At 44.9% G+C, this 21,369-nt stretch overlaps 1 protein-coding gene across 3 annotated transcripts in view; it reads left to right on the top strand.

Annotated features, from left to right (window-relative positions):
* The window catches only part of Cfap61 (cilia and flagella associated protein 61), a 241,515-nt gene that overhangs the window by 163,419 nt on the left and 56,727 nt on the right, over window positions 1-21,369 (top strand). For all 3 annotated transcript variants that reach the window (XM_023720073.1, XM_023720075.1, XM_023720074.1), the window contains 4 exons: window positions 3,270-3,444; window positions 15,543-15,835; window positions 19,273-19,600; window positions 20,693-20,784. In XM_023720073.1, coding sequence (XP_023575841.1) covers window positions 3,270-3,444; window positions 15,543-15,835; window positions 19,273-19,600; window positions 20,693-20,784 — 888 coding nt within the window. The remainder of the gene's footprint in view (window positions 1-3,269; window positions 3,445-15,542; window positions 15,836-19,272; window positions 19,601-20,692; window positions 20,785-21,369) is intronic.

Raw genomic sequence — 21,369 nt, 5'->3', positions numbered from 1 at the left:
GTTCCTGATACTGAAACGAGGGAATTGAAGGTGTGGTAAATGGAAGGGTGGAGCCTGCTGCAAACAGGCTGGGAAGAAGAGCTGGGCACACCAGGGCACCTCTGGGAACAGGAGAGGTACTGCCTGGCACTCGAGAGCGCCTCATAGAAGGAGGTCTCACATGAGGACTGGGAAGGAGAAGTAGCAGCAGAAGTAAAGAAGGCTCTTAGAAACTTGGGTGTGTACTGTTTGAAACTTCTCCCATCTGAAAAGTGGAGGCTATGTCTCCTCTTGAGTTTTCAGGTTTGCAGCCATAACTTAAGACACACTAGAAGAAAACTCTTCACACATTTGACTGGTTACAAGCAAAACTGGAAAAAAAATTGTTTTCTTAACTAGTTGCATTCTGGCAAAGGTCAGAGAGACACTTCTGATCATTTTATGAGAAGGATGAGGCAAAAATGAACAACTACAAAAAGAAATAACATTACCCAAAGCTCACTCCCCAAAATAACAAAAATAAGGCAGGCATAAAAAGTTCCTCTCTAGAATTAAATGGCAAAAGAAAATGAAACCAACTACATTTAATTTTGGAGAAAATGGTGATTCAATAATTATACATCCTTATAAAAGTCTCATATGGGAAGACAGAAGAAAGCCTTCTTTTATGAGCAAGTCCTCAGATAATTGTGTGTGTGTGTGTGTGTGTGTGTGTGTGTGTGGTTTTGTTTTTCTTTTACTTCAACATGAAGTCTACATAACAGAGACAGAAAACAATTTGGAACTTTCCAGTAGAATAGTGGTATAAGAAGACAGGCATTCTGGTTTATACTTGCATTTTTAGCCATTGTTTTCTACCCTTTTATTTTGGTGTTCCGATGGTGAATTCCCTGTTCTTCTCTCAAAGCTTTTTTCAAATATAAATGAGCCAAATATAAATGAGCCAATGCTGAAATATAACCTTTGAAATACTCTGCTTAAGACAAGGATAAAGAAGAAAAACATAAGTCACAACAGTGAATGCCGTGGTTTCAAACTACTCTGCCACAGCAAAGCTGTTTTTACTCTAAAGTCAAAGTGCAAGAGAAGTACCCAATCAAAATGGCAACAAAAATGTAAGAATAGAAAGATAAAGTACACAGCAAAAGGCTATCTCAGACTAATTCACACCTCTCTTCAAAAAAGCAGCTGCATTAATACCCAGCAAAATGAAACTGGAGAAAGAAAAGCAAAGGGCAGAATTCATGATGGGTGTGTAGACGTCATGGGCCCATTACCTGCCAGATATGATGTGTGCAAGCAGAGGTCACAGAAGCTTGGATGTGAATTCTCTGATACTTCTTCATGGAGAGGTGGAGCCTGTGTCTTCTCCTTTGAATTTGGCCCATCTTGCAAAAATAACCGAAGACATACTAGAAGAAAACTCTTGTACCTCGTTGATTGGTTCTGAACAAAAATCAAAGAAAAAAAGGAAGACAACACTACTCTGGTTTTGTAGGGCAGAAAAGCACAAGCTGAGGAACACCCACAAGTTTTAGGTGAAGATTTGGAAGGATGGGCTGGCCAGCCTGTACTTACACACTTGAAGGATTTCCATGAAGAAAGCAAATTAGATTTGTACATCACTGGCACAGGAGGCAACCTCCAAAGTTTATTTACTTTGAGAAACAACCTCCTCCCAGGCTGAAAGTCTGCTCAAAAAGGGGATGGTTGCCCTGGTTGGAGGCAGGTTTAAGCTGTCCTTGCTACTTCCAGTGGGACCATGAAGGTCCCTGATGACACTGAGTGGTTTTTTTGGGGCCTACTGTTTTTCCTGATGCAACCCTACTATCACGCCATGGCTGGTGGCATCTTTGTCTATGCTGAGCAGGTGGGGGGAACTGAGTGAGCTGAAGCTGAGTTCACTGTGCAAGGGGACATTTGTCTTCATGGTGTTGGAGCCCTGCCAGCCTTGCATCCTTGGGCCTCCTCCACCCAGGACTTGAGTGGCTTCCTGTCTCACTGTGTCTGACTCATCATCTTCCTGTTCTATTCCCCTGCTTGGTGGCTAAATTGACAGGCACTGCAGTGGCCCACTGGCCATCATGCTATGTCACTGGGTTTTTAGGTTGGCCTTTGATTTTCATTTGAGCCAACACAATAGAAAGTCACATGGCTATATAAAACCCAAGGATCTGACACTTCTCAGCCACCCTGGGCCCCAGCTGTTCCCTGGATTCATTGGCCAGGGCACAGGCCCTCCAGATTGTTATGGTGTCCTCAAGATGGGGGACAAGTGCCAGCCATCATCCTGCCTTGTGATGCCACTGCTGCTTTCCTTTGAGGAAAAGGCAATTTCTGTTCCCAGTCATGTCTGAGGTAAAAGAGAGGTGAGAGGAGTCACACTTGGAAGAACTCTGTTGGAAGAGAGAGAAAGAATATTTCCATGATTTCCACAAGTAAAGAGTGCTCTATCCACTTGTATTTTTCTGCCTACCCCCTCTGCACACTTGAATTTCAGCCCAAGATGATTGCTTCTCTGGCCAGTTTGTTTTCATCAAATGTAGCCACAGCAACTCTGATCCATGGGTGCTTCCGCGTGGTGATTTGACGTTCCAGTTCCAGACAGAGCCCTGTGACCACCTCTGTGATGGAGCATGGTAATCATGGTCCTGTCCAGCTTCCAGGACAAGGTCAAAGAGGTCAAGACTGGCTCTCCTTTGGGACCGTTGTCCCCAGAGCCCAGCCGCCATGTTGATCAAGAAGCCTTGTTCCACCCCGGGATAGGCCACATGTGGCCATTACCAGTGTCAACTGCTAGTTAGAAAAGGGCCCCTAACTTAGTTTCAAATGCTCAACATGTCCTCCAGGGGACAGAAAGGACCAGTTGAGGTCATTGATCTACAGACAAGCCCACCATCTGACCAGCCACTCACTCTCAGCCTTTGTCTTACTAGACCCTGAGGAACAGAGACAAACTGTCCCCAACTGTGCAGCTGTCTGAATTATTGACCTTCAGAATCAGCAGGCCCAGCACATGTCTGTGCTGTCCCACTCAGCTTTGGGATAATGTACTACACAGCACAGAGAAGCAGAGCAGGGCCCTCGGGCACTGGTCCGTTAAGTGGTTAATCTCCCTAGTGTCCACTTTCTCCTCCTCCGTTAAGTCCCGATTCACTGAATCTAGGAGGGAGGAAGACACACCTACATTGAACATTGCTATGCGTATGCTTCATCTTTTTTTTTAAAACATTGCATTAGAGTTTGGCCTGAAACCACTGAACCCGACCTTTCTCTGTGACCTGCTGCAGGTCCCGTGCCCAACAGGGGCCGATGTCAGCCAGCACCCCACAAACCGAGAGGTGCCCGACAGCAGCAAGATGCGGTACTCGGGACAAGTTCCCTGCAACCTATTCCTGCTCAACGACGAGGAGGACTGCGTGAAGGCCCTGACTTGGATCCGGAGCAACTCCATCACCACAGAAGGTAAGGGTGTGGGGAGTGAGTCTTGCTGAAGAGCGCTTTATTTTTCTAATGAGTCTCATTCTTCATCTAGTTCCAGTATATAATTAGTGCCTAATTAATTCCAACCAAATCATTCATCTGTCATGCTTTGTTTTCCAGATTAATTTACAACTTGTTGTCATTTTTGGATACCCAGAATGTTTGCTAGGGGAAAGAAAAAGGCTTGAGATAGTTTAATTATCTGTAATTATTTTATTACACAAAATGAATATCCGAAGAGCAAAGCATGGCTAAAATCATTAACTAATTAAAGAATAATTTAATAAGCAAACATGTTTAGCAATTATATGGAAAATATGTCTCCTTTTGTGCAGCTGAAAAGCCTGAGGAAGGGGAAGGAAGGGCTCTTTTCTTCTCTTCCCGGCCCATTGTTCTCTCTCTTGCCATTGCCTGTGTGGTCAGGTCCTGCCCACAGACACACAAGTTCAGGTTGTGCACCACTTTCTGAATCAGAATGAGAAAGGAAAACGCACACACAGCTTCTCTATCTCCACACAGCACCTTCCCATGCCTTCTCCTCATCCACAAGGCTGGAATTCCCTCGACGTTGTTTCAATCCCGCTCCCCAACCCCCACCCTTGATGCCACCAATGTCCCGGTCCACCCAAGGCCACAGGAGCATGGGTGTGGAGACCTGGCTGGGTTTCACAGCCATTGCAGCAGGAGCTGGATTCTAATCCTGGCCTCCAGTTCACACTAGTAAGGAAGAGGGAGGGAGGCACCAATATGCAAAATTTAAATATTCATTTATTTTATGTATTTATTTAAATATTTAAGTACAGTCTTTAACATAATACATTGGATTAAATATAGTTTCTTTTAATTTCTAGTGGATAATTTAGACTCACCAAACGTTTTGGCAAGTCAGTGTTTTCACTGTGTTAAGAATTACTAATGTTAAGTTGGGCATGGAGGTACATGCCTGTCATTCCAGCCCTAGAGAAAGCTGAGAAAAGAGGGTGGCAGGTTCGAGTCTGTCCTGGGCTACACAGTGAGTTCAAGGCCAGCCTAGACTGCACAGTAATACCTTGTCTCAAAAAACAAGTCACTTTTTAAAAAATGTATTAAGTACAGGGTCTCACTACATAGATCAGACTTGTAGTGATCCTCCTGTTTTCAGCCTCCCAAGTGCTGGGATTATAGATGTGTGCCACCGTGCCCAGTCTCAGCACACCAGGGATTGAACCCCGGTCCCTGAGCTTGCCTAAACAAGCCCTTTAGTCCGCTGAGCTATCTGGCCAGCCCTTAAAAGTTACTAATTTTGAATGGGTATTAAGTGCCATTCAATGTATTGCTGGACTCTAATTCATAAGCAAGATTGACCTGTAGGTTTTTTTCTTTATGTCCTTGTCAAGTTCTTGAATTCAAGGGTGCACTAGTCTCATATGTTTGGGGGAGCTTTCTGTATTTTCAGAGGGTCGGAAACATGACGTGTCTTACAGGTGGGACAGGAGTCAGCCGCAGAACCAGCTGGGTCTGGAGCCTTTGGGCTGAGGTGGGAGATAGCTACAAGCCAGCCAGCCTGACTTACAACTTGTCATGAAGTCTTTTCATATTCGCACCATACTTGGTGGTGTTTTCAGTTCACATCTGTGTCTGCTCAAGCCTGTGTCAGCATTACATTCATTCTTTAATAACTGCCCTTGACCTGTGTAGTCATAAAAAAATAATTATCTAATCCTGCGGGGTCTCATCCAGCGGACCAACACACTTTTACTGTCAAGTTTCAGGCTATCCAGTGTCAGTCACAACTACTTGTCTCTGTCCACCTAGGAAGAAAGCAGCCCGGGTCATAGGTATGTGAGTGGCGTGGCTATGTGCCAGTTAAACTTTACAGAACTTACAAAAATAGGTTATGAGCAACATTTGCCAAACTCTGCTTTGTCCACGGAATTTTTGTTGTTGTTGTTATTGTTGTAGTGTTGGGGAAGGGTCTACAAGGGTGTTCAGAGTCTCACTACTAGACTGGACTCGTATTGATCTGCCTGTTTACAGCCTCTCAAGAGCTGGAATTACAGGTGCACATCACCACACCCAGTTTCAATTTCCATCTCAGTGTGCCCCAGGGTCGGGGCTGGCACAGCAGACCCTGACACAGGCTTCAATCCACTGAGCTATTTGGCCGGCCTGTCCATGGAATATATCTCCCTGAGCCCAGACTCCAAACGCAGCTTCAACTCCCTAGAAGCACAGAAGCCATTGGTTTGGCACTGCCCGGAGTCCTGAAGTGTGTAGTGCTCTAAACCTGATTTGGTGTCTGGGTTCCGGGATAACAGAGCATCTTAACTGAGATGAGGCCAAATGGCAGGACACGATCCTGAGGTTGAAGCTGATGGCAGAGAAATCACAAAGCAAGAAGCACTGTGGTCTCCTTCAAGAAATGACCAGCCCATAGGTTTTTAAGTAGCAGCTGCAGGGGGCATCATAGTGAAACCCTATGCTGTCCGGCCTAGGACAGGACACCAGTAATTCCTTTCTCTGTTGTACCCATTCCACTCACCTGCTGTCACTTGGTCCCCATCTGGGTTATCTGATCAACTGGTGTGGTAGCCCAGGGCTTCTGCCCAATACCCCTTATTTTATCAATGAATGGCCCCCAAATTGTCCAATAATGATGATCGCAATTCAGATAGGCAGAAGAGAAGCCCCAACATGCTGCCACAAGTGAAAAGGCAGAGTTTGTCAGAGCCGCATATGCTTAGGAAAAGCAGTATAGAGATTCTTGCTTAATGACCGAGTTCCAGTCCTGCACCTGGGTCACTGAGTGAGCTAGTTATTAGTGAGTTGTAGATGCTATGTACATTACAGTATTCAGAACAAAGGAATGGTCGAAGGACATTCCAACTTAATGACTTTGCTTTTATTTGTGTAACTCTTACGTTGTAAAGCATAACACAGCATAAAACTAGCATACTGTACTGTACAGTATAATTGTCAACAATTACAATACTGTGCAAACAAGTTTGCTGTACCAAGAAAAATATATTGGGGTTTCTATCAAAAAGATATACAGAACTACACACACACACACACACACACACACACACACACAGATGGGCCATAAATCCAAACAGTTGTTAAATAAGTAGGTTGTTAAGTGAGGAGTTTGGTAGCTGTCCGTGCAGTCACAGGCATCCCCTGGGGTCTGGAATTGTGTCACCTGAAGCCTAGAGACTGTGGTTCGCTCACCACTGCAAGATGGGGTTCCCTGGAACTCCAGTCCTGATCCTGACCTTGGAATGTCACATAATTGAGGACATTGATCTATACACACAAGATGGAAACCCATGCACCCTGGGGCCAGGCAGCCACGTAGAAGCACAGTGGCCTCTAAGACAGCAGTGGAGGTTGTGAGCTTCACAGAAGGCTTCACAGAGGAAGGGTTTGAGCTGAGCCTGCAGCGAGGATAGGGTAAGCAAGTGGAGAGAGATCTGGGGACATGTGAGTTGTTCCCAAACACGACAGGCCAGCACTCAGGCTGGGCACTGAGTCTGTGAGGGACAGAGTGGGGGGTGAAGGCAGAGGATGAGCAGTAGACATCAGGGAGGACTCTGGTGACCCCCAAGTCCACATTTTGCTGGTTTGTTTTTAGGAAATGAGGAGGAGGTGGGGTGACGCTGTGGCTTTAGGGAGCCGTCCTCCTGTCTGCAGTACACGGGCCGGCAAAGAAAGAGGGTCATTGTGGGTCCTGGGGTGGCAGTGGCCAGTGGAGTTGGAGTATCCATGGCCACAGGTGATGGCTGGAGCAGCCACCTGTCCCACTTGGTGTCCTCTGGGTACAGCCATATTGAGCCTGTGCTGCAGAGGGACTGCAGCCAGGAGCCAAGATTCTGGTGTGGTGAGAGAAACCTGCATCATCTTTGTGCCACCCCTGCCACACAACACAAGGGGGACATTGTCAGGAGCGTTCATCTTCACTCTCTCAGTGTTAGTCCTCCCTTTTCTGAATAGTGGTGAGTGGGGTGTGGAGAGAGGCTATGACAGGCACCTACCCATCAGGGGCCACGAAGAGCCCTGGCAGTACTCAGGGACTCGATGATGGTGGACAGGTTGTTCTGGAGGAAGCAGATGCTGGGTATCAGGCATGAAGTGTGTCCCTAAGAAGAACTGGACTTGCAAGTGTAGGGACCAGGGTTCAATCCCCGGTACTGATGCTGCATCGGCCCCACTCCTGGGCTCGCTGAGCCAACGACTGAGTGAGTGTGGTGGTGTACGCCCTTAACCCCAGTGCTGGGAAGGCTGAAAATAGGAGGATCTCTATGATCCCAAGCTGCATAGTGAGACCCTGTACCACATACAAAAAAGGAGAAAAAGGATGGGGGGAGGGGAAGGGACCAAGGGAGGGGGAGGAAGACTGCAAATATGCAACTATGGCTCAAAATGGCTATGCCACGGGCTCCTACGCATCCTCAGTTGCACACAGAACCCAAGGATCAGCTAGGGTCTGGAAGGACCCAGCCGTCTGAGCCACCGGAGCCAGAGGTTGATGACGTTAACTACATGAATTGAAAATCACTCGCTTTTACTTTTGTAGCTTCCATGAAAACGAGAAGAAGGGTGAAAGTGATGTAGCATATGAAACCATCTCAATGGCTTCATGTGGATCTATTATTTTCATCCTTAGCTAAATATAGTTTGCAGCCTTATTAAAAGCATGTTTTAGGGGCTGGAGAGATGGCTCAGTGGTCTAAAGCACCTACTTGGAACAAGCTTGGCAAGGCATCAGGGACCGCGGTTCGATCCCCCAGCACCACATGCCAGCCAGCCCCACCCCCTGGTGGGCTGAGCTGGCCACACACACACACACACCCCTCTCTCTCTCTCTCTCTCTCTCTCTCTCTCTCTCTCTCTCTCTCTAATAAATAAAAATTAAAAAAAAAAAGCATGTTTTAGGAAAAGCTGAACAGTACCATGCCAGCACATGAGTCTCCCACAAAGCCTTTATCATATTGTATCTGATGTTTTCTCCCACCCGCACCCCCCCTTTTTTTTTTGGCAGGGTCAAGTGGGTCAGGACTGGGTCATGGACATTTCAGGCTTTGACATATAGAAAGGACAGCAAGCATTCTCTGTTTGTGGGCCTGGTGGCTTTTACGTGTTTTGGTCCTACCAAGTCTCATGATCTCTGTCTGAAATTCTTCATTTTTCTGGTCATGTGCCAAGGATATTTATGGGCTAACATGCCAGAGTATTCAGTGATGTGTTTCAGACACACGAACACATGCAGTATGGTGGTGTGAGAGCTGGTTCTGAATCCAGACCCACGGGGGCCAGTGCTGCCTGGTCCACCCACTTGCTGTGTGGCCTTGAGCTCATTGCCCAACCTCTCTGGGCTGCGTTTCCTGGAGAAAATAAGAAAACCAGTCCCAAGGATGAGCAAGGGCAGGGTGCATCATGGCTTTTGAAGTGGCAAAAGCAAATTGAAATATTTGTTGAAATATAGCAGACTAGATGACTGTGCATAGCAACAACTAAAATACACAGACTACAGAATAGAATCTATAATTCTTGCTAATGCTGACCTTAGAAGTAGAATAACTGTGAAGAAAAGTTCATATGAATACCTGCGTGCATAGATCTTCAAACCTTTTGCCAGTACTCTTGAGATCCAATTTCGTGACCAGATCCCTGGGTCATCAAATCCTTACCTTCTATCCAAGCCCTGGTTTTCTCTTTGAAGGGTCTTTCATCTGCAGATGATGAGATGCAATCACAAGGCATAGCAAGCGCACTTTCCCAGTGCCTAGAAGTTAAAGCCATCAGTTAAAGAATAGAGTACCTTTCAGGCATCTACAAAAGCAGTTGCTGACACAGGCTGCTCTAGAGTTGGGCATGGAAGCAGATTATGCCTGTAATCATAGCACTTGGGAAGCTGAGACAGGAGAATCGCCAGGATTTTGAGGCTAGCCTGGGGTACATTTTGAGACTTTGTTTCAAAAATCAAAAAGCAAAAAAGCAAAATAGTTGCTCCATTACTTTAAAGATTAACAACACACACACAAAAACCCTATTATTTTGTTTTTTGAATATAACAGAGAGACCCATTTAGCTTTTCATTTCTATGGACTCATTTTGTCTATACATGCTGGTCAGTTCTCCACCCCTTAGAACTGCTATCTACGGTCTGCAGGAAGCAGGATGTCTGCCCACCTGGTCACCATGACTCACATCCCTCAAGCCTGAGTGCCTCCTGGCACATCAAAGTGCCACCACCTTACTGAGCTGCTGCTGTCAGCGTCACCTGTCCCCCTTCATAAAGAGTGGGTCAGAATGCCAAAGCCACTTTTCTGTCCACACCTACAAGTCGGCAAGTCTCCACTGTCTGGCCTGAGGTGGGGTCCACAGTGGTGCCCCGGTGTCCCCCATGTCCCTTCACCCTGTCAACTCCAGGCCCTCCTTCCTCCCAAGGCATCTGCACTGCAGAGAGCACCATGTGTTCCCTCAGCTGCATCCATTCCCAGGCACTCTCCAGCTTTCCTCAGCGGCCGCTTCCCGTTCCAGATCTGTGACCTTTGCAATGTACCATTTCTCCTCCAAGGCACAGCAAGGTTGGCTTCCATGAAAACTATAGTGTCTGTGTCCCATCGTCCTCTGCTCCATGCTGGCCAGCCTATGCTAATCCTCCACTGTCACTCCCCACTTTCTGTGAGCCAGCCACCACCCGCTACCACTGCCACTGGTTGGACCAGAGTGGTCCTTCCTTAGCCATTAAATGAGCCAGGCTGGAAAGGACAAAGTGATGATACCCTTTAGTGGAAAACTGGCATGCAGAGGACTCCACTGTCCCATGTGGTCTCTTCTATCCTGACCTGCACCTAGCAAAGTGGTATATGTGGCATCCCAGGGATATGAAGACGTCTCTTCTGAGTAGCTGCAAGGACTCAGTAAGTTACAAGGCACCAGCTGCTGGAACACTTTGATCTAACGCATTTTTAACTAGGTGGAGTTTTCTGCTTATTGGAAGATGCAACCAAATAGCATGTGTTGTGAGCCCCAACTGCGGCTCAGTCCCTCTGTGGCTAGCAGAGTGTTCTGCGCCTACAGAGCGCACGCAGTCACTGCCCGCACTGCTGTTAGCCCCTCACCCCCCTTGGTCAAGGCCAATGGTGTCCTGTGTTCTGGTCATAATTCATCCCCCTTGACTCATCCCTTCTACACTTTCACGGCCACTTTCTGTTCCCTAATTTTTAATTCTTATACCAGGAGTGATGCAAGTCTATTTCTCTGAAGCTCTCTCTGTTCTCTCCATTTCTGTCTCTGTCACTGTCTGTCTGTCTGTCTGTCTGTCTGTCTGTCTCTCTCTCTCTCTCTCTCTCTCTCTCTCTCTCTCTCTCTCTCTCTCTTTCTCTGTTCCTGTCTCTCTTCTCCCTGCTCTCTCTCTGTCCAGCTTTCTTTCTCGTTCCCTTCCAACCTGATTCTGCTAAAATTGCCCTCACTATTGCCACATGATAGTCACACAACTGCCAACTTCCACATAAAATATAAGAAAGCTCTGTGACCCAAAATTAAGTCTGTGTCTAAAGGAGACCCAGTGCCACCAAACTCTCAAAATTCTAACAAATTTCTGCACAACTACAAACCTGTCCTATCTGCTCAACATCTGCCTTTCCGTAAATACATATTAAGGATGTGATTTCTTGTTTCCCTGAGTTTAAATGCCACCAATATGGCAGAAATATTATTTCATACTTACAATCTGTTGTAGGCATACACAACTTTGGTTACATTTGGGATTATGAAGGATTTTGTGAGCTAAACTGGAAACCTAAAAACCAGACCTGATGCTGTTAGGGGAACATGTTTCTATTTTACAACCCAAGTGTACAACCCATCTGGTGACTCGCTGTTTCTTATACTGCCAGCTTAATGGTGAATACCAAGTAGAAAGAGGTAGCAGGAAAATCTGGCAAGAATAAGGTCATTTTGTGCCAGATATTTAGAGGGTGCAAAAGCGTGGTTGTTAGCAAGGGGAAAGCATTAGGAACAGCAATCTGACCAATGCCAAGCACTCATCCTTGTGTCCAGTGAGGAAGAGATCTGTCACATCCGCTGTGACCATGCCAGCCACTGTGTGAGGCACCAGGGTAATGTATGAGAAAGATGGACAGGGAGCCTCAGCCAAAATCCATCAGCTCCCAGAGAAGCCCAGGGATGCAAGGTGTGGTGAGCACTGGGAGCATACCTGAGTCTGCTCTCTGGTACTATAGCAGAATACTCAAAATTGGGCAACCTATGAAGAGGAGAGGTTAGTTTGACTCCATACTAGAAGTTGGGAAGCCCAAGATTCACTGGGCTACATGCAATAAAGGCCTTGTGTTGCTCCAGCAGATGCAGAAACTGGCACGGCAAGTGGGAAAGTATGGAAGACAGATAAAGGGTGCAGACTCCTGTCATGGCTGTTCTGTCCCATGAAGAAAGCATTAGTCCTCCCTGGGAGCCTTGCCCCTCATCCAAGCGCCTCCCATAAGGCCCCAAATCCCAGAACTACCTGGTGATAAATTAAATCTAGACAGAGTTTTGGTGATATAAACCATCTTCCCATCATAGAGGATAGAAAAATGGACAGTGCCTAGGCCTCTGGAGCTTCAGCAGGCTTGAGAATGGGCCAACTGCTGCAGCCCAAGTGTGGTTATACCTTGACAATGGGCTCCTAGAACCCATGTTTCAACCCATCCATGCTAGGACCATTACTCATAAATGCAAATAATCATATTTTTTATATCTGAGTTAACTCATCCCAAAATGAATAATCCAAGATTTTGTCTACTGATTTTTTTTTCTCCCAAAAGAAGACTGGTTATTCTATGGTTATTTTTTTTTTTTTACCATACTTACATTTTTTATTTCAGCTTATGAAAAAATTATTTATGGAATTGGAATGAAGCTTGTGCTATTGTTCATGGCTCCAAATGTTACTGGTTTGACAATAATGGTAATAAAGGGTTGTGTCTGAAAGCCCTGAATTTGTGCCTGGCACATTAGAGTCACAAGATACACACTAATGGACACTATTTAAAAGCAAAAGCGAGAAATGGTATATAAAGAACTTACAATTGCAAAAGAATAATAGAAGGAGTAATCCCCCACAGAGAGGAAAGCTTTAAAGGACCAGATATTGAACTGGTAAACAAGAAAAGACTGACTTTGTCACATCAGGTTATTAGCATGTCCAACAATATTTGTCAAGGAACATGACATGACCTGATTTTTGTCCTGATTTATTGACCAACTGATCAGTATAGTGATGAGGCTCTCCTGTGTTTTGTGATTACTTAGAGAAATATAGGTAAATCATCAGGACATACTTGAATGGAAAGTTCCAGGTGAAATTATACAGGCTGTTGTTTAACATATGACTAACAGTGGGGACTATGCTTCAGCAAATACGGATGGTCACCGTGGGTGAATTGAGTGCCCTTGGCCACGGGTGTGGCTGTGGTGCACGAAGAGCTGGAGGATGTGATGTCAGCAGCAGTTTGACATTGCATAAGTGGTTGTGCTTGCCCTTCCTTGCTCCTGAGTCTGGGAAGACAAATCACACACTGGTGAAGACCTCCCGCCCAGTCTGGAGCCAGAGCAACTAATACAAGCTTTCCATGAATGTTTGCACGAACCCATAACATACTTTATGTTGTTTGACATTTGGGATTATTTGTTATGCAACATTATCGTGGCAGTAGCTGACTGTTACAGTGAACAAAGTCTCATATTTTTGTTAAGGAACTTGGCTTTAAATTAAAGATAGCTTAAATATCCTTCAAAGTCTACTGCTAAAGTTGTGGTCCCCACTTGTGGCACTTTGGAAGATGCTGAAATCTTCAGGAGCTTCCTTCCCTGGTGGGAGGAAGCTAAGTTCCTGGAAAAGTGCCCTCAAAAGGGGAAAATGGAGTCTAGGCCCTTCCTCTCTCTTTTATTCTTCCACCACCACAAGCTCCTTGCCATGATGAGTCATCTCCCCATGGACCTAAAATCACCAGGGAATCTAAACCGGTGAGCCACTCCAAGTCCTCCTTAGAGACTGATGTTCTCTTTCATCATAGTGATTTCCATCACTTCCCAGCTGACTTACACAAGAGCCACTTCTGCTTAGAAGTTAAACTATTGATCAGCAAACATCTAAATTAAAATTTAAAGGGCCAACGAGATAGCTCAGCAGACTAAGCACCTGCTTAGGCAAGTGCAGGGACCGGAGCTGCATAGACCTCACCCCTTGACACACTCAATCAGCACTGAGTCTGGGCGTGGTGGCTCACGCCTGTAATCCCAGCCCTGGGGAGGCTGAAAACAGGAGGATCGCTAGGAGTCTGAGCTATGTAGTGAGGCCCTGTATGAACTATATAAAAAAATAGACAAATACAATGATAGAAATATTTAAAATAAAATAAAATGTGGAGACTTTATGAAGTATATTACCTGTCCATATCATTGCTGCTGACAATAAACATGGAGGTGCCTGGAAAAATAGCAGGCCTAGAGTTGTGCTGGGCTCCGTGCCACACTTTGTTCAAGAGAAAGAATCCTGTCTTGGCATGGGCACCATGAAGAGCAGCAGACCTCAAACCTTCGACAGTTCGAGGGCCAGGCGGGCGGTAGCTGTCCTGGCAGGCTGGCTCTTTGTTGTGCCAGACAGCCAAGCTTCTCGGTTTGGAGCAGGTGGGAGCCTCAATAATTTAAGCAAAATGTTGACTCTTTCGGCCAAGAAAAATCGCAGCTCGCTGAGGAATGTTTCCTGATGCTTTAACGGGGAGGAGACTGCAGCCCCCTAGAGTGGTGCTAAGGGACGCATCTGCTCTAATGCCCAGGGCTGTCCTCATGTCCCCAGAGCAGGAGCAGGAGCATAGGCCACTTCCAAGACGTGGTCACCCTCTGAGAAGCCATTTGAAAGTTAGTCTCACTTATTTCTCCTAAGCCAATAAGACAAGCTATTGTGCTGCCTTTTAATGTTGGATTGCAGTTGAGTTTTGCATAATGTATTCCACCAAATTAAATCAATAAATTTGCCATTTATTTTGCCTTGAAATTCCTTTTCATCCTCTTTTGTAAACCTCTTTTGTAAAATAGAGACGGATGTGGTAAAATGGTTATAGTATGCCTGGAAAGTGAGTCTACATGAAGTTCGGTCTTTATGGAGAGATGAAAATTGTGACCCAGTGTGAAAATGGCATGCACCACACTTTTCTTATAAAGTCACTGACCTTAAAGATGGATGAAATAATAAAATGGCATTTGTAATTACTTGCATACTATTTTTTGAAAAGGTAAATAAATAATATAGACTATAACTATCTAAATGTTCTCACACATGAGAAGCCTATCTAAGCTGAGTACACTGGTGTGCACTGTAATCGCAGCACTTAGGAGGCTGAGTCAGGACTGTCATGAGTCTGAGCTACGTGGTGAGTTCAAGGCCAGCCTGAACTACATAGCAAGACCATGTCTCAAAACAACAACAACAAAAGATTGTGTTAGGACTATATTTGCTGAGCCAAATAACAGCCTTCAGTCCCTCTGGCTAGATCTGGACACATTACCTTCTAAAACTCACAATTTGAATCTTTATAAAATTACTTTTTTAAAAGCAGCCCCAAGGTCTAAAAAAAGAAACAATGTCCTTGAAGTTAACCCAATTTGACTTTACAGATTAAAATATCAGTAACATGAGGTGCATAATTTTTCTTAAACATTGTCCCTTTATCTCTTAGGAAGGACATGCAAACTTCAGTAATTTTGTCTCCTTAATAAGTGTGGCAAATTGGGAACAAAAACAAGATAAAAGGTTTTATTCTAGGCCATTTCGTTCAGCATAATTTCAACTTTCAAGTTACAGGAACATAAATGAATGTCCTACTTCTGTGTTAGAAGTACTTGACTACTTTGTGGGATGTTTTGTGCCAATTCTTTACTAAATTATCTTGGTCACTGTTGCTAGGTAACGCTGCTGGCTTCCTGCAGCTGAAAAATGAGAGGGTTACAGAGAGCAATTTGGCATTATTAGTGTTTGACTAATAAGTTGGTTTTTTAACTGTGTCTCTTCGCATTTTCCCTCCCTCATTTTCCAGGGAATGTCATTGTCTACGGGAATACAATTGACACCTACACCACCGTGGAAATGCTCTTAAACCTGGGTGTGAGAGGCACCTGCATCTACCTAGTGCGTACTCCACCCAACTCTGCAGTCACCTCCCTCAACAACTACTCGGTGGAGGGTGCAGTGGACGAGGCGTTGGAGGCGGCCGGCGTCACTACTTTCCAGGACGCCATCCTGGCCCAGTGGAATGAAGGCCTGAACCCCAACCCCATCAACTGTGCCAGCTTCACCACACCCACCAAGCCGTTCCAGCTCCAGTGCTCTGTGAGTCTGTGTGCATGCACAAACACACACACACACACATACACACACACACACACACACACGAGCACGCATACCTGCTGGACAGGGAATATTTAGTCTCAGATTTGGGGTTCTGCTTTCTGACTCTTCCAGAATACTCAGAATAACAGTGAGCTACTCCTAAACTCAGGGCCCCCCCAAAAAAACGATTGCTTGTTATTATGTCTCCAGATCAGGTTTTGACAGGGCCCAACTGATGAGTTCTCACCAGAGCTCCCTGAGATGGCTGAAGTCAATTGGAGGAGTTTGGGGCACCTTCCAGAAGGCACACGTACTCTCTCATGTGGTTGTTGATGCAGATAACTTAAATTGAGATTTTAGTCAGAACCTTTGTAAGTGGCCCTTCTGTGGCACTGGGCTTCCTGGCAATATGGCTGCTTAGTTCTAAGATCAAATGAAGAAAGAGAAAGAGAGAGAGGGAGAGAGAGAGAGAGACAGAGAGAGAGAGAGAGAGACAGACAGAGAGAGAGAGACAGAGAGAGAGAGAGAGAGAGAGACAGAGAGAGAGAGACAGAGAGAGAGACAGAGAGAGAGACAGAGAGAGAGAGACAGAGAGAGAGACAGAGAGACAGAGAGAGATGGAGAGAGACAGAGAGAGAGACAGAGAGACAAAGGGGGAGAGAGAGAGAGACAAAAAAAGACAGAGACAGACAGACAGACACAAAGAGAGACAGAGACACAGTGAGACATAGAGAGACAGAGACATAGAGAGACAGAGACTCACAGTGTCCCCTTTATGACCTGGCCTCAAAAGGCATGTGGCATCACTTCCACCACTCTCTGCTGGAGGCCAGTCACTACACCCATCCACATTCAGTGGAAAGGGAATTGGTCTTTGCTTCTTCATGCAGCTTGGTCTGAGGATTAAGGAGGACAGCCTTCTCTGGGGGCCTGCCCTATCCTGGGCCTGGAGTTGCTGAGCATGGGAATTTTATATTCCACTCTTTATTGCATTGGTTCCTACACCTATTTTGTGAATATTTATTGAACACTTAGTAGATAAATCTCAAGCCCAGCAATAGATATAGCAGCAAAAAAGACAGAAAAATCCATTTCATTTTAAAAGTGACATTGTTGAGGGCCTGCTGGTTAGCTCACGTGTTTAAGCGCCTGCTCATGCAAACAGTCAGGCCCAGGATACCGTGGTTTGATCTCCAGCTCTACGTGCCTTACTAGACCCACCCTTATGGCAGCCTGAGCCAGTCAAAAAATTGCTTCTAAAAGCAACATTGAATCAAGAAGGTTATGGGGCCAAAGAGGAAATCGATCGATGACGTGGAGTGTGCCTAAGGAGAGTCACATGAGGAGAAGACACTCTCTCAGGCTTTCACAGAGAGCACATTGGCCAAGCAATGGCTGTGACTCATCCACATGGCTGCACTGACAAAGGTTCTACAATCTGAGGTACAGGATCTCAGGATAAATCCTGAGGGCATTTCACTGACCTTCTCAAACCAAAAAGCTACAACTCTTGTTGCATAGGTTCTGCTTTACCTTGGTCTTAACCTTCCAGTAGAAAAGTATGAAGATGAAATATAGGAAGTAAAGCCATGTTGTTACGTTGAGCTGTGGGGGACTCACATCAATAATTTCTGACATTGCCAATTAAACAGAAGACCCAATGCTATTATGGGCTACTGGACTCTTTTAGAATATTTTGCTGAGTTTACACACCTATAATATTCAACAACGGAACTTAAAAAAATTGGGGTATAACTATGAATGTCCATTTTGTATCTGTGTATTCAAAGTGGTTGGGTTAGATATATAGTTGCATTCTCTTAATGAATAGAATGATTTTTTCTAATGGTGTTTGTAAGTAGGATCACAAGTCTGCATCTTGTACAGCAATTAACCACTAAGAAGAATATATGCAGTGTATTATTTGTTGAAACTGTACTTTCGATTTGATTTGAAACTGTCTCATTGCTATATGTTTATCAATAAAACTTTGAAAAGAAAAAAAAATAAAAGCAACATTGAGGGCCAGGGAGATGGTTCAGTAGAATAAGCGCTTCCCTGGCAAGCGCAAGGGCCTGAGTTCAATCCCTGGTTCCACAAAAAAAAAAAAAAAAAAGCAACATTGTCTACACTTGCCTGTCACTGTAATACCTACTTAAGATAGAAAAATCAAAATGCTCTTGTGTCACTTTTTCACTTCAAAATGATGAACCTGGAAACTTGTCATGTCTATCTCTGGGAACCCCTGGAGAGGAATATGCACTTCAGGGGAAGAAAAAGCCCAGGAAAACCTTCCCAAGTCCCACTGTATCCTTTCCCCACCCTTTGCTTCTGTGTTCAGATTAAAATCAAAATCATGGCAAAACATCTTACAAATGCTGTTGATGGCCCCGATCCAGAGCAGCTTCCTGAGAATCCTTCATCCCACAGCAGTATATGGGTCAGATGCATCTCTGTGTGGAGAACAGATCCGTGCCATTGGACCCTTTCTCCCTGTCCTGCTGTGCGTCTTGGGGAATGGTCTCTATTTTCATTTCTTTTAGCTATATCCCAAAAGAATGGTTAGGTCATATACTGCATGAATATTTTCCTCTTAGAAAGCTACCTACTGCTCTCCAAAGTAGCTGTACTCCTTTACATTTCTACCAACAATGCACTAAGAGTTCCGGGTGCTCCTTGTTTTAGCAAACACTCAGTATTGTAGTCTTTCTAATTTCAGTCTTTCTCCTAAATGTGATGTGGTAGATCATTATGTTTTTAATTTGTGCTTTCCTAATGTGGTTAATGGTGTTGAGCATCTTCTCATATACTTACGGGCTATTGGTATATCTTCTTTTGTTAAGTTCTGAGCTATTATAGATTCTTTGAATTTTAATTTATTATTTAATTAAATTTAATTATCATAAATGGATTATTTAATTTCAATCACTCATTGATAGTATGCAAAATGCAATTAATTTTGTATATAAACATTAAATCTAAGCCTTGGCTAAATTCACTTTCTCATCCTGGTAGCTGCTTTCTAGGCACATAAACTAGCTACAAATGGGACACTTGTGCATCTTATCTGATATTTGGACCTCTTATTTTCCCTAGATGCCTGATTCTACTGGCTAAGACCTTGGGTACAATATTAAATAAATCTGAAAGAAATAGACACTCATGCAATGTTCCATAAGTCAGGAGAGAGCTTCCAGACTTCCATATTAAATATGGAATATCAATAACTCTGAAATTTCTTCACACACACATACACAGAACACAAAATTATGACAAGCATTTAGTAGATTTTTTAAATCTACAAAATAAAAAGTAATTTATGACTACTTAATAAACTACTTTATTAGTACTTCTTCTATAACTCTGGAGATGATCCCTGCTCTTGAGAAGGTGAATTAAGAAGGATCAGAGTCACACTATGATTATTCCCTTTGTAGATGTTCTTCAGCTTCTGTGAGAAGAACGTGGACTATGAAACTTTCAAAGCATTGAATGATGCGTGTCTTGTCTATGACGGTCGTCTTGTGATTGACACCAACTTCCACACCAATGACATCGCCATCAGGGCCGCCGGCCCCCTCACCAAGTTTTCTAACAGATACTATGCAAATGACTGGACTCACAGCAACTTCAGTTCCAAAGAAGTGGGCTTTCAGCTGGCAGCCACTATGCTCAATCTCTTCGATCCAACCCTGGAGCCTGTGATAGAGCCACCAGCTGACCTGGACCGCCTCATCCCCATGTACAAGGGAGCCAAGATGCAAGGTAAGTGAGCTGCTGCTCTCTTGCTCCACGACTCTGTGCATCTGGCTTCTGTGGTTCTCTTAGGTGTGGTGCACTCTCCATAGTCCCCCAGGGGTTGCCATGAGGATAGCAGAGGGGCACATCTTGCTTCTCAGGCATTCATTAGCATCCTGGCATTATTGCTGTTAGGACCACTTACACCTTGAACATTTGTCAGGGGACACATCCTAGCTGTGGTCCCATTGAAAGATAAAGAAGTAGACTAGAAACAACGTAGACCTTCCCTAGAAGGCTCAGAGCCTGTGGTTTCTCTGACATAGTCCCCAAAGTCCTCACTCTGCAGTGGCCCAGGCCTTTATTGTTCTCTTGGTAGATGAATGGCCTCACCCACTTGCAGCTATGTAACAGTCTACTTTCACTTGCTAAGCCTTGTTGACCCCCCCAGGAGATAATACAATATGCAAGACAGGACTTCTTGACCTTTACAGATGGTGTCTTTGAAGGTTATGGATGTTCTAGCCAGGAAAGCACACAATTTTCCAGCTGTATATTTATTTCCAATGGCCTTGGAGCATCCTCTCTAGCCACCCAAAACAGTGAGATGGAGGGGTGTCAGAAACCAGGTGTAGGATTAGGGACAACCCAGAAATAGTTATAATTTGATAGCAATCATTTTCTGAAGCACTGAGCAAAGACCTTTGTTGGTTTTCCTTATGAAGTTCAATGCTTTATATTTCAACCACATATTAGTGGCATGAGGGGGATGGGAAAGCACTCAACAGCAAAGGCTCCTGGAAGTCTTGATCTGGTTTTGAAAGTATAGATTAGGTGTTGGGAGCTGTGGGAAGTCCCAGGACATATAGTCAGCTTGGCCCATCTTGGGCCACAAACAATTCTATTATGGGATGTAATGTCACCTGCACATTGCTTTGATTACACATAAGGTACAAGCACCACAGGGAACCCTTGGCAGTTAGCAGTACTGTACTGGGAGAGTCTGAGTAGCACACATGTTGTAGACATTTCTGTGTGCCTTGTGCTGAAACTGTGAATTCTGTTCCTTCCTTTCTCAACAACTCATTTCAAATGTGGAAACCTTGCCCTCTCCTCCAGGAGGCATTCTCCCTGGATCCTACCATTACCTGCACATCACCAAGCCAGCCATCCCCATTGCCCTGGAGGTGCAGATGGCACAGGCTGATTTTGTAAGTATTGCGCTCTCAGGCTTCCTTATACTTTGAAACATAGCGCTCCATCTATAGGAGGATGAAATGCTTTACTCAAGTCTTCATGAACTATGTTGGTTCATGCAGTGAGTTCAGAAACCCACTCTGGCATCAGCCTCCAAGGTGGCCTCCAAGAATCCTCTGTCCTCATGCCCTGTGTCCCCTCCTACACTGAGCTGGCTGGCCTGGAGAGCCAACAGGTTATGGTGAAGACTGTGTGACCTCAAAGGGTAGGTCATGGAATGTGCTAGAAAGTGTTCCAACCGTGTCTTCTTGGATCACATGCACCATGTTGTGAGGTCACCAGGCAGCCATTTAGTGAGGTCCCATAGTAAGGCACTAAGGACACCACATCCACGCCAGCCAGTACTGATTTTCCATTCATGTGAGTGGATGCCTTGGAGTGGCAGTACCTGCCGGTGTTTCTCAAGTCTTCAGACAACTGCAGCCTCTCCATATCTTTTTTTTGTACAGGGTCTTGCTACGCAGTTCAGACTTGTAGTGATCTTCCTGTCTCAGCCTCCCTAGTGCTGAGATTACAGGCATGCACCACCACACTGATTC

This window comes from Octodon degus, unplaced genomic scaffold (genome assembly GCF_000260255.1).
Source record: "Octodon degus isolate 3935 unplaced genomic scaffold, OctDeg1.0 scaffold00073, whole genome shotgun sequence".
Lineage (NCBI taxonomy): Eukaryota > Metazoa > Chordata > Mammalia > Rodentia > Octodontidae > Octodon > Octodon degus.
Note: the sequence above shows the minus strand (reverse complement) of the source record. Positions and strands in the feature narration are given on the sequence as shown.